The following is a 13,101-nucleotide window of genomic DNA, read 5'->3' on the forward strand; positions in this document are numbered from 1 at the left end:
TTTAAAAAATGTTTGGAAGTAAACTACTTGAGGAATATAAAACGAAACCAAACAAAACTTTTGAATCATAATTTATTTAGTTTTAAAAAGTGGAAAATTTTAGCAAAAGATAAAAACGTTATTTAAAATTTCTTATTGTAAAAATTAAACATGCTGAAAATAATTGCTTACTTCAGTCGAAATTAGGTCAATACAAAAATCGTGCAGTAAAAAGCTTATGTAATTTGAAACAGAAAAGGCCTTTATTAGGGACAAAACTCAAGGGGAAAAAACCCCCCCGCACACGGGGCATGTATCACAAAACTTCCTAGAATTCTCTTTTTTTAATTGAAAGAAATTTGTAAAATGTGTTACTAAATATAAATCTACAAATATTCAAAATACATTTCTAGTAATAACCCATAGTTTTTGGTATTTTCCTTTATGTTAAATGCACCTTTATATGTGTTGAGTTCTTTTGCCCAAAATGATAGCTTTGTTCATTATCAAAAAACGGACAAGAAGAAACTCCACTAATGAGAAAATCAATTAATTTAAAAAGGGTGCAGAATCTGAAAACAAACTAGCCACAATGTACATTTAATTGTACTTAATTGTATACTTTATTTAAATCACCCTTCTCAGGGGTTTAATAATTTAGAATCAATAGTTCCTTTCAAAACATAATAAAATATTTACGCTTTATAAAATATTAACCCATTAACAATACCGCTGTGTTGTTTATGAGTGTGACTGAAGTCTCCTACTCATGCTGTTGACATAAGCATGTGAGGTTAGCGAAGTGATCCTTCGCAAAATGTAAATGAAGATCTTCAGACAGTGGTGTTTATAAAATAGCTCATTAATGACTTAAGATTGAATCGCTCCAACCATTCGCATCATCAGATATAATAATAGTGACGAATCAGACAGGAAAGATCCTGGCTAAACCATTTGCATTTTTTTTTTTTTTCCAGAAGTACTGAAGTCCTAATATCACCATTTCTTCTAAGTTCCTGGACACTGATCCGGAGGAGGATTCTGCAGTTCAACACCAAGGTAAGGAAAGAAACAGCATTATTATCGTTGTTAAGATATTTGTAAGAATTGCGTCTTTCCCCATTTTGAAAATGGGATCAAACTCTGACAGTGGTAGTTGTTTTTTGCAAAACCCCCTTCCCATTCCGACGTGAAACTACAGATTAAAAAAAAAAAAAAGTTTGTTGATCAAACTTACAGTTTGTTTCTTTGCAGCCAAAAACCTTTTAGCTACCACGAGTTGGTTTACTCGAGCCACTTTGTTCTCACAGACTTCGAATTGTGCATTTTCTCTAACCCGTTCGCTCAGGGAAGTGGGGGAGATGGGATTTGGGGAATAAAAAGCAGGGAAAAGAAAATGCTGCCTAAAACTCCCAGGGTGGCTCCCCGAAGATTTACTATCAAGCCTCACTTCCTTTCTCGGCTGGGCTCCGACAGCCTCCCGGGTCGCCTAGGACTCCTTTGGAACTTGGTGGGCGGCGCCTGGGTGCGGGATTCTCCGGGATCTGGGCGTTGAGACAGAGGCCGGGGCAGGTTTAGTTTCTGGGACCCTTTCTCTTCCAGAGGCTCCCCCGCCTCCCAGGCCTCTGCTTTTGAGGGAATGGCTGCGTGCACGCCGCCCACCGGGTAGGTGCGGCGAGTGGACGGCGGCCTACCTCCGGGCACACTAGGCTGACGCGGCTTCCCCCTGTCTGTGCACCAGCCCAAGATTTCCAGAATTACCACCCGAGCGCGTTTCCCAAAAACGAATTTAGTTTGGCCCTCTGGCGCCGCCGTACAGCCAACACTTCTTAAGGGGGACTGGCGGCTCAGGCAGCGAGATGGTTGGGAGTCCTCCGGGTCCGGGGGTTTAGGTAGGAGACACAAGGTGTGCGGTAGGGATTGGCGGTGTCGCCAGCAGAGGGGCTTTACTGGCCTCAAGGCGGGCGGGGACGCGTCCTCATTTTCCCGCCACAGGTCCGGACTGCGAGTGTAAGCCGGCGCCCGAGGCGGCTTGCGGGGGCCGCGGCCCCTGCCCACGTGCTTTTCTTTAAGGAGGTCCCGCGCCCAAGCGGGACCTCAGGGACAAAAGCGCGGACGGAGCTCGGCCTGCTCGGCTAGTGCTCGCGCCACCTTAAATGAACACCGCGGCTGGAGTCGGGCTGCGGGCGGCTGCGGCCGCGGGAGTCGGCAAAAGTTTGTGGCTCAGTTACACCTTCGCGGGACCTGCTGTGGACGCCCCCGCGCGGCCTCCCCCGGGACGAGGAGACCGGGTCCTCACCGCACACTCTGCCCGCGCTCGAAGCCTAGTGCCTGAGCCGCCTGGGGTCCCAGGAGTCCCAGACCCGCAGCCGGAGGACAGGCAGCCCCACCGCCCTCACTGCCTCCGCGTCACGGCCTCCAGGCGGCCCGGGCTGAGCTGCTCGAGATGTCGCCGGCGCTGCGAGCGCTCCAGGGACGTCATCCAGGGATGCCCCCCGCCCTGCGCCCCCCACGCAGCCCCCTCTCCTGTCCCACCCGCAGCCCGGCGGGCAGTGCTGGTACTCCTGCCACTCAGGACACCCGGGCTATTGTTCTGGACCCACAGCCGCGTCGGCTCTGAGAGAGAAGCGGCCTTCCCCGCGCGTGCGGCGGCGCGGCGGGCCCGGACGGCCGGCTCTGCGCGAAGGGGGAGCTCACAGGCATCGGGAAAAGTTGCTCGGAGGGGCGGAGGCGGTGGGTGGTGGGCGGAGGCGGTGGGTGGGGGAGGCGATAGCCCTCCTATCTCCAAAGTCGAAAGTACTCCGCGCAGTTAGCCGAACCGGGAGCCGAGGCAGCCGTGGTTGCCTACTGCGCGTCGGTCTGCGCCTCCGCCGGGAAACGAGGCAACCAGCGCCTGCCGTGTCGCCGCCGCCTCCGCGCCGGGACGAGTGCGCCTCGGGGCTGGGCGAGGCGGCCGCGCCCTGGACCCGCCACAAGGAGGAGGACCAGACCCGAGCCCCAGCGTCCGCCTGCACCCGGGCGCACCCACCGGCCTCGGCCACCGCCTCGCGCGGCACTCGGTTCTCTGCCATCGGTCCTCTGCCGCCCGACGCGCGCGGTCCTCGCCCCACCTCTCTGCCACCGCCGACTCTCCCCTTCCTTCTCTACCCTCCTCCCTGCCTCCCACCCGCCCCTCGCCAGTCCCTTCTGCCTCCTCCGCAGCCCCGCCGCTGTTTGGGTCGCCGGGCTCACAGCGATTGATTGATTGATGTTTAATTTCCTGCCAGGCGGGGCCCCCCTCCCCCCGCAACCTCCCCAGCCCTCCTCCCCGCCCCCCACTCTCCTCCTTCATTGCGGTGGACCAGTCTGGCTTGGGTTTAGATCTTTCCCCCCCAACCTCCATCCCGAAATAACCCAGAGACTTCCCCTACCCCCACCCCAAATTATTATTTTGAAGGCGCTAGATTTGGGGACGGAAAGGGGGAGGGGGAGAAATCGGAAACCGAGGACAACCCAAAAGGACTCACTTTGCCTGATGACTCAACGCAACTAATAATCATCTCCCTCTCAGTGTATCTCTCTCTGCGGCTTGTCAGTGAGTCCGGCTCCGGCTGCTGGCGGCGGCGGCCGAGAGGGGAGAGGCTGGAGGTGACAGCTTGGGCAGCCGCCGCGTTTCCTCCCGCGCGCGGTCCCGGGTCCCTGCGCCTTCTTGGCTCTGGGTGACACCGGCCCTAAGGCTCCGGCCGCGCCTCCTCGCGAACTAGCAGACCTGCGAAGCGGCAGCACCGGCCCACCTCCGCCTCCTCCCAGTCCTCAGCCCTTTCTCTCCAGAACGGGTCTCCTTCCCGAAGGTGTGAAAAGGCTTTTTCAGCCTCCTTCCCTCTTTTCCCCTCCTCCGCCGTCTCCTCCCCCGCTCGCTCGGGTGCCCCTTTGGAGGAACCCTCCTTTCCCTCTCCTCCTCCTCCCCCTACCCCCCTCCCCCCCCCCCAATCATCATCATCATAACAACCATCTCTGCACTAGAAGACACCCTGACCCAGGACCTTAAACGTTAGGACCTGGGAAAGAGGAAAAGGGGAAGGAGTAAAGAGGAAAGAAGACTAGGAGAACACTGCAAGGCGACGCACCAGAAACTTTCCACCCTGGATTCTCTACTTTTGCTCCATGGACAGAGCCTCAGCCAGCCAAGTTACAGACAGACCGTGAGCAGTAAGTACGCCGGGCGAGGACTCCCACTCCAAGCTCGGGAGTTCGGGGAAAGCCCCGGGTCCGGCTAAGTTCCCTCCCGGCAGCGCTCGCCCTCTCGGACAGCGTAGCAGAGGGAGTAGGGCAGCCCTTCCGCTCTGTCTCTGCATCTTTCGCGTCTCTCCTCTCACCTCCCCTCTGCCACCCCCACCATGTCTCCTTGACACGCGGCTTCTCCCACGGCGAGACCGCCCGCGAGGATTCCTAGCGCACTTTGTTGTGCAGGGTTCCTGCTTCTCGGGGATGTCAGTGACAATGTGAGTGCAGTTTCATCAGGTGTTTCCTCCTCTTCTGCCGCCCCCCCCCCCAATCCAGGGGTGCCGAGATCTGCGGGTTCCTTGAGGAGCGCGCTGCCAGCCAAGAGACCCAGAGGAAAACTTTTTGGAGAAAATTTTAAATTGGGGTTGATGAAGGTTGCTTCTTAACCTAATAATTTAGATGCTTTTTGCTTTTGTGTTTTATGCTGAAGAGCTTTTTAAAAAATCACTTAGGATCGGAAGAAGATAAGAACATTCCAAAATAATGATTGTAGCCTCCTTCATTGTGATGAAGGTTATTCTGGAGAGTATTCTGGTGAATACCTCCAAATGTTTTGGGATGCTTATTAATGTGGAATGAGGGTTGGTTTTGTGCAAAGTGTGTTTGTGTCTCAAGACTTGCTCGGTAAAGATAAAAAGCAGGGATTCAAGGAGTCCTTAAGGCAGGCCTTTGGCTCCTAACCCGCCATTCACGGCACATTCATCATGTGGTTAATTCGGTTTCTTACGGACTTGTGTACATCCCCTATCCCTTCCTCGAGTGGGTGAGATGCCTTTTTATGAAGTTCACTTCTTCTGCAACCCTGACCCCCGCACGGCGAGGCTGTCTCATCTGAGAACGGCGTATGCCAACCCTGTCCCAATGAATGGGCCACTTCTGGGCGCCCCTGGGCGCTGGCCTGGTAACCGTCACCGAGGGCTAACTTCTGGAGAGCAACTGGGCAGTGTCGCAGCACCTCGAGCTTCCTTTGGCCGCCCAGTGTAAGGTGGGGACCCGCTTCCCGGCTCGGGCCCCTCGGGCAGCGTGGGAGGAAGTTTGTGTGGCTTGGTGCAGCGCTCTGCCACTGGCCTGAACGTCTATCACGTGTGTGAGCGGTTTTCCCTCTTTTTTTTTCCCTCCCCCTTCCCTCCCCCCCGCCCCCTCCCTAGGTCCCTGCGCGTTTTATTGCGACCTGCCGGTGGGAACTTTGTCTCCGAGTCGGAGCAGCATGGAGCGGCGGAGCGAGAGCCCGTGTCTGCGGGACAGCCCCGACCGGCGGAGCGGCAGCCCCGACGTCAAGGGGCCTCCCCCGGTGAAGGTGGCCCGGCTGGAGCAGAACGGCAGCCCCATGGGAGCCCGCGGGAGGCCCAACGGCGCCGTGGCCAAGGCCGTGGGAGGTAACAGCCCGGAGCGGGGAGGCGCGCGCAGCCCCGCGGCCCGGCGATAATGGCCCGGGTGTCAGGGTTCAGGTTGATTAGGCGCTGTCGCGGTGTAGGATTACAGGAAGTGAATTCCAGGTTGCCAAATAATGCCCCCGTCGCCTCTCATCTGCAACTGGTAGCTTCATGTAGAGTTAAAACAAGAAAGTGGTTTACCCAGAGGGTGGCATTTTTTGGGCACTTTGCCACTGTGTGCTGAGGTGTTGGCAGGTTTATGTCACAGCCAGCTAACTGTTTCTAGATTTTCCTAGAGAGCTTTTTAGTGATTTAACTCTTTTGCTTTGCCTCAGAGTATCTGTTGTAGAGATGAAGTTGAGGTGCGATCGCTTTTGTGGACTAGTCTTTAATGCCCAGGAGCAGGAGTGCTGGTGTTACTTTGTAGTTAGGACAGTCCTTCGAGATAAATTAGTAACAACTGGGAATATTTCCTGCCACAGTTCAAGTGGGAAATAAAGAAGCATCATGAAATCTGCCAGGCCCTTAGAAGCTTTAAGGTCACCATTTTCTAAACAGTTTAAAGTCCTACGCGTTTGTAAGTTTGTTATGAATTACAGCAGAACAGGTAAAAAATAGCAAAGTAGTCCTAATGGCTACATGCTGTTTACCTTTCCAAGCATTTAAAAGTGTTTAAAGAAAACTTTTTGGAGATTTTACTACTTAAACAACCACTTTCCTTTAATGTGGTCAGGAAAAATAATTTTATAAAGCGATATGTAAGAAAGTTAAATATTATTAAAATATGTTGAGGCTTATGTGCTGTTTGCTTAGTTGTTTTGGCATACAAAATGCACAATTCAATATGGCATGCAGTTTTTTTGTGTTTGAGATAAATCACTAGTTTAAATCTTTTTTGCTTCTAGAGGTTTCTTTCCCCCCTAATATTTTCAGCAGTAGCTTACTTAACATAATTCTTTATGTGAGCACACCTGAAATGATACAAAACCATGGCAAAACTTAGTGATAAACTCCAACCCCATGTTCTAAATAGCCATAGTCTGTATTTCAAAGACTTAAGTCTAAACGTCCATACCCTTTTAAAGAGTTAAAAGACATTTTATAAAATAACACGTGTCTATTTTTACTTAGTTTGCTATTATTATTTCTTCACCGTAGACATTCAGAATGGTTTGCCTTAGTTCCTTATATTAATCATCTCCCTTGAGAAGCACCCATTCTCACAATTTTTAAAGCTTTAAAAAATGATTTGGCTATACATTGTGGCTTATGCACCTTTTATTTTTAGGGGCTTAAAGATACACTTCGATGAAGCAAAAGAAAACTTGATAGTTCTGTGACCCACTTTTTAAAATTTGTGTTTATTGTGTTATCTTGAGACTGGAACAATAACTTCAGACTTTTTGTGACATATTTTAGTATATGCATATGAGAAAGAAAAATATATAGCAAATATGGTAAAACCAAGTGTAAGATGATACAAGTGCTGATACTATTTGATTGAAAAACTTGGAAATCATTGGAGGAGGAGATGTGTTCTCAAAGTGGCCTTATGCATAAAGAAAAAACTTGGACATAGACTTTTGGTTTCTTTCTGAAGACCTGCTAAAATTCACTGAATTGAAAGAAGTCTCTAAACATTTTAGAACATAATTGTTAACAATTGTGATTCCTTAAAAAAAAGTGTTTTCTTTATTCCTACATCATATTGAACTGTGAAAGAAACTCCCTAATTTTGTTGACCAGAAATACCTAAATTTAGTGTGACATAGTGGTAGCGTTTCTTATTTTCTGAGACTATAATTCACATTTGACCACTTATTATAAATCCGGTATAAAGTGAAATTAGGTCTTCAAGAGGAATAATAGGTTTGTTTCAACAAGCTGCTTTCGTCACTTTTACTGAGCTTTAATGTAGTAATATCAAAGGCCTTATTAGTTGCTTTCCAAAGTGAAAATAGAGATGGTATTAGCTTGTCTCAGTAAGTACTGTGTTTAATACTTAATAGTGAAGTGGTTAAAAGAGTTTACATATGGTGGGTTTTAAAAAAAATTATAGAGAAAGATTGTATTCTGTATAGCATAGTAGATTATTTAGAAAGATTTTAATTTAGAAAACTTTAAGATATAAGGACATACAATTTTGACAGTGTAAAGTTTTTTATTGAATGTTAATATTTTTGGAGGGGTTTAAGTTTATGTGGTTTCCTAATGTATGTTGAGCTGGTAACAATTTCATTTCTTTGTAACTTTTAATCATGTATATAGATGGGAGAAAAGCAAAGCCTTTAAAAAAATTTAAAATTTTTAAAAATGTTTAAAATACATTTCTAGTTAGAAGTTCTTTGTCATTGAAAGACTTTTTTTTTTTTAGCAGGTTAAGTATAAAATAGATTATATTTCTATCACCCTACCTTCTTTTGTTTTAATTTTCTTTATGAAGCAATATAATAAACATAGACAACTACAAAATATTTATAGCTCTATATCATTTATTACCATTTTCAGATATATTGCAGTCTTGTCAATGTTATGGAGATGGTTTAAAAATAGGGCTCAAAATTTGATAGGACGCATTTGTTAATCTTTAGTGATTCTCTTTCTTAAAAGCTTTCCCCCTAAAAATGGGGAGATCATTAAGTTAATTGGTTGCCCAATAATATGGCAGTTTATCTTCCTGCTTTTGATAAACAGTGAGGTGAATAAATGTTTCTGAATGCCTTAGTTGTAATAGTAAATTCTGTTGCCCTTATTCTACGGTTTTAGACAGAGAGTTTGGTATGTTTTTTGGTGAGAATGTGTTTGTTAAAAAAAATTATTTTAGTGTCTGGATTTGACTAGTTGAGGTGGCAGATACACTATCACAGTCCTCAAGGTTGCGTTTTAATAGGGGACTTAAAAGTTAGTGTGCTGTTTACAATGTGGTTAGCTTTCGAAGACTATTAGAACATAGATCAGTTTTGCTTTGTCTTTCCAACACCCTCTAGGATGTGTTTGTTCTTATCTAAGTTATGTTTTAAAGCATGTATGTAATAAAATAAGTGCTCAGATGTGTATGACAGTCAGCTTTTATAGAAAGTCCCTAGGCAAAAAAAAAAAAAAAAAAAAAAAAAAAAAGGCTAATATCTCTTTAAAAAACATAGGAAGGCTGGGAGAGAGTTTAGAGCAAGCAAGAGCACCGTGGTGTTGACAGCTTTATATCCCTGCTGGGTAACATTCACTTACTAGAATTGGCGTCCCCTCTCAGCTAGTAATTCACTCCATAAGGATTTTGAAAAAGGATGATTAATGGTGGGGAAATTTATATTTGTGAAATTGTTGATTAAAACTTACAGATCTATTTGAAGATTTAGAAAAAGAAAAGATTATTAAGGGTGACGAAAATAAGAATCAGATGATCCTTTTTGCCACCATTAACATAAGTACCTAAAAGGTTCTGCTGTGTGTAATGCTTCAGCCACGAAACCTACAGCATAAAATGAAAGTGATGCCAATCAAGTTTGCAGAGGAAGCGAAGCTCTCTGCTTTCCTCCTGGACTGCTGAAAGGCGCTGGCCAGTTGTGCTTTAATAGCAATAAATTATTGTGCTTCATTCATTGTTAACACAAGCATTTTCATTTTTAAATGTTTGGCTTAAAGAAAAACTTTCAGACAGCTTTATTTAAACTGAATGAACAGCGCTTGAGTATACCAGATGGTGTATTTGCTGATAGGAGGCATTAAACATCAGAAATCTTTTTGATATTTTTCATTTTCCTATGAATTTTGATCTTTTTTTTTTTTGGTGTTAAATGTTCTAGGCTTTTGGGGGGAAAATGTTTGAACACCGTGAATATCTTTTAGAGATAGTTGCTGTTTTTTGAAAAAATTTCCTTTTTTTTTTCCTGAAAAATAATTTGTTTTTAAAATCATGGTTTAATCTTGTTGAGGAATTGCCTGTTAAAGTTGTCTTATAACTAGTTGACCCAAAGTAGGCCTATTCTTCTTGCTAATAGGCAGCCCTTTGAAGAACATAACTGTCTTGTTACAAGGGGAAAAAAATCATTATGCAATACACACTGATGTATTCAAATAGGGAAGCAAATGTGATCACGATTGTTGGGCAGGGCCTCATTTAGAGCTGAACATTGTCTACAACAACAGTTAGTTTAATTGTCTACATGTGGAACATTTCCTTTTAGATTAAAAGAAATGCAGTTCAGGTCAGGTGCAGTCACCATATTAGCAGTGTAGGCAGACATTTTACTCTTTGAAGGGAGTACAGCTATGAAAGAGTATAGATATTGATGTATTGAAATGTATAAAATACTTGGAAATTTAGACATATATTGTCAACCTGGGTAAAATGACGAAAACCCATTAAATTCATTTTAGCCAAGGATGAACACCATTTTGCTTGTAGGGAGGCCTCGTGTTATTACTTCCAAAGAGAAAAGATTGTATTTCCCTTTTACATTCTACTTTTTTTTTTTTTTTTTTTTTTAAGGGTTTGAGATCTTTTAAATAGAATGAACTTAGGCTTTGGGGTCATCCAACAATCTAGCATGTCCTCTGTAGTTTTGCTGAGGTAGAAAAATAGCCCTTTTCTAAAGTGTTTTTAGTCCTTGGCCTGTTATTAAAATAAAGATATACTTGGTTAAAAAAATATATGCAATGGAACATACACATTAAACAGAACATAGGGTATCCGCCCCTCAAAGTCCTGAGCATAATTTGATGTTTCAAGTAATTTTGGAAGCCTTGTGTTCCATCAGCAGAAACCCACTGACCATTATATATTCAAGATCATCTGCAATGAAATGTGTGTGTGTATGTGTGTGTGTGTTGGAACTACATAGATGTCCCTTAAGACATTTGTTTTTTAACCCCTGTAGAAAATAAGCAATATAATCTTTTCCCAGGGGGTTGTGACTAGTAGAATCAGTCTGTACGTCTTAGATATCTTGTATATATATTATATTTATGTATATATAAAAAGACTTATCATTTATTAGAGGTCTAGGAATATGAATTTGAATTATTTTAAGAATATGGAAATCAGTTTTAGTCCAGGAAAGGCAGGGTAATTATTTGGTATATCTGGCAAAATATATCTCATAAGCAGTCAAGTGTAGTGGTTCTACTTTGATAATTTAAAACCTTTAGTTTTCTTTTTTTGAAAAGAGACTTCAGTGTAGAGACTTTACATGCATTTGTAAAAAAGACATTAACAGGGCTAGATGAGTTCTAAACTCTATTATTTTTTAGGTCATTTTAGAGAGTTTAGGTTTCTGTTGCTAAAAAGGAACCTATTCTTCACCATTAACAAAGTTTCTTGTAACTAATAATCTCACATTAGGTAAATAAAATACGTTCATAATTTGTTTTTGTTTTTTTTTCAGGAATCTAAACTTTATCCCACATAGCATGTAAATTAATAAAAATCCTCTATCTTTTATTTAATAAGTAGGGTTTTTTTTTTTTTAAACCTATGTAACTAATGTGTGGTAACATAGTGGTTTTTGCTGTCTTCCTTATAAGAGTGCTGAGATACAATGGCATTTTGGAACATATTTAAAGATGGAGCATTTGACAAAAGTTGTATGTGTAACAGTTTGTCAGTGAAAAGTGACAAGTGGGGAATGACAAATGAAATGTTGGCATCATCACTCTTTATTTTGATAAAAATGTCTCAATTTGCAGTGATATAATACTGTTTCATATTATTTCATGAGTTGTGTGAGATGCATAAGGGGAATTTAGATTTTGTGAACGGAAAATTAGCAGCCCAAACTCTTTTCAGAAGCTTTGGCAGCACGTTCCCCACCCCACCCCCTACTCCCCAAGAGTAAGAACAGCAGTGAAATATTGGATCTAACCCATACATTTTAACTCATTATTTTTAAGAAAGAAAGAAAGAAAGAAAGAAAGAAAGAAAGAGAAAGGAAAAAGAGAAAGAAACAAGTGAAAATGGTTTCAAGTAGAAGACCTTTATGCATAGCTCAACAAATGAAGAGAGTTAGCCTTTTTTGCTTCCATTCTTTTCTTTATAGTGATTTTAAAATGAGTGATTTCCCTCTGCTGACTTTGATTATGTGGGGCCTTTCTCACTTCCAATCACCACTGCTCTCTAGCATTAATTTAGGGTGCCAGTAAAGAGAGTTGTGAATTCCTTTTATTTTAAAGTGCAATAGAGGTTTGAGAATGTCTATGTGTTAAAAATGGATTTTTATATACAAAGGATTCATCATCCTACTACTTACGGGTAACGCGATAGATATTTCAAAGTCCAAGTAGACGGCCCTGAGAGGAATTGAGGTATGAGTTAAAACAAAAGCCAGTTGAGTACTTACAGACTTCCAAAAAGGCACAGACGGAGCCCCTATAGCGTGTTATTTTCCATTTTCTGAAGTCACATTGGTTCCCGTATTGTCAGTGATCAGCCAAACATTTATTTTCTTCTTTTGCATGAAACAAGCCTCACAAGCACTTCATGCTACACAGTGTTTATGTAAAAATGTTCCATGGTGGAGTTTTCAAAAGCATGGAACTGTATCTCTGTAATTTTGTTGTTGTTGTTGTTTTCAATTAGCAGAATTGTTTTGCTGTTTAATAACAAGTGATTTTAAAAATTGTGGCAAAATCAGTATAATTAAGTGAAAGCCTGCATCAGAAATTGTCTTCCACCACTTCTGTCTTTCTCTTTTCACCTACAAAGTTTTACTTCTTCCAGATTTTTTTTTTTTTAAAAACTAGGTAAAAACAACCTAATATGGAGTAAATTGCCTTAGACATATAATTATGGCAGTGGGGTTTATGGGATGTATTTTTTCCATTTTCACTGATGTGTGTACCTTTAAAACTTAAAAAATAAACTAGTGAATATTTTAGTTACTAGTTTGGCAAATGCTTAAGATGAAGAAAAAAAGCATTAATAGAAATTTCAAGAATTTGAACCTTGCAATGAAGTTATCAGCAAATTAGGGCAGTCATATCGTACGAAGAATGTTCTTTATTTGTGGTTATGACACATTAGGATAGTAAAACTCTAAGGGAAGTAGATTTCAATTTTAGTTGCTCACGGTATAAGGCAAATTTGGATCTGCCCTTCACTAGTTGTCTTATCATTGGAATGGAGTTCTGTCTTAGCACAGTGGGTTATTAAACGATAGCATTTAACATAACAACAAAGATTAGAAAGTTCAGAGGAAACACTGAAGCTTATCAAAAAGTATGCATTTCACACCAGACTGTTTGGTGCCCACTTATGGTTACACAGTTACTGAAATGTGCCCAGCAGCTCAGAGACTTTATGTGTTGAAGACTTGCACAGATATGAAAAAAAAAAAAAAATTAATAAGACTCTGGTTAGAGCAAGTGTTTCCAAAGCACTAAGATTTAACAGAGGTGATTTGCATTTTTCATAGAAACAATTTTAATTTTATCATATTAAGCAGAGATATCTTTTTCTTTCTTTAAAAATTTGTTTTTTACTTGTTTTTCTATT

At 42.9% G+C, this 13,101-nt stretch overlaps 1 protein-coding gene across 1 annotated transcript in view; it reads left to right on the plus strand.

Annotated features, from left to right (window-relative positions):
• Positions 1 to 4,054: 4,054 nt before the first annotated feature.
• Positions 4,055 to 13,101, plus strand: part of SATB2 (SATB homeobox 2) — a 185,080-nt gene continuing 176,033 nt past the window's right edge. The window contains exons 1-2 of the mRNA XM_047871611.1: positions 4,055 to 4,167; positions 5,391 to 5,618. Coding sequence (XP_047727567.1) covers positions 5,450 to 5,618 — 169 coding nt within the window. The 5' untranslated portion in view covers positions 4,055 to 4,167; positions 5,391 to 5,449. The remainder of the gene's footprint in view (positions 4,168 to 5,390; positions 5,619 to 13,101) is intronic.

This window comes from Prionailurus viverrinus, chromosome C1 (assembly GCF_022837055.1).
Source record: "Prionailurus viverrinus isolate Anna chromosome C1, UM_Priviv_1.0, whole genome shotgun sequence".
Classification (NCBI taxonomy): Eukaryota; Metazoa; Chordata; class Mammalia; order Carnivora; family Felidae; genus Prionailurus; species Prionailurus viverrinus.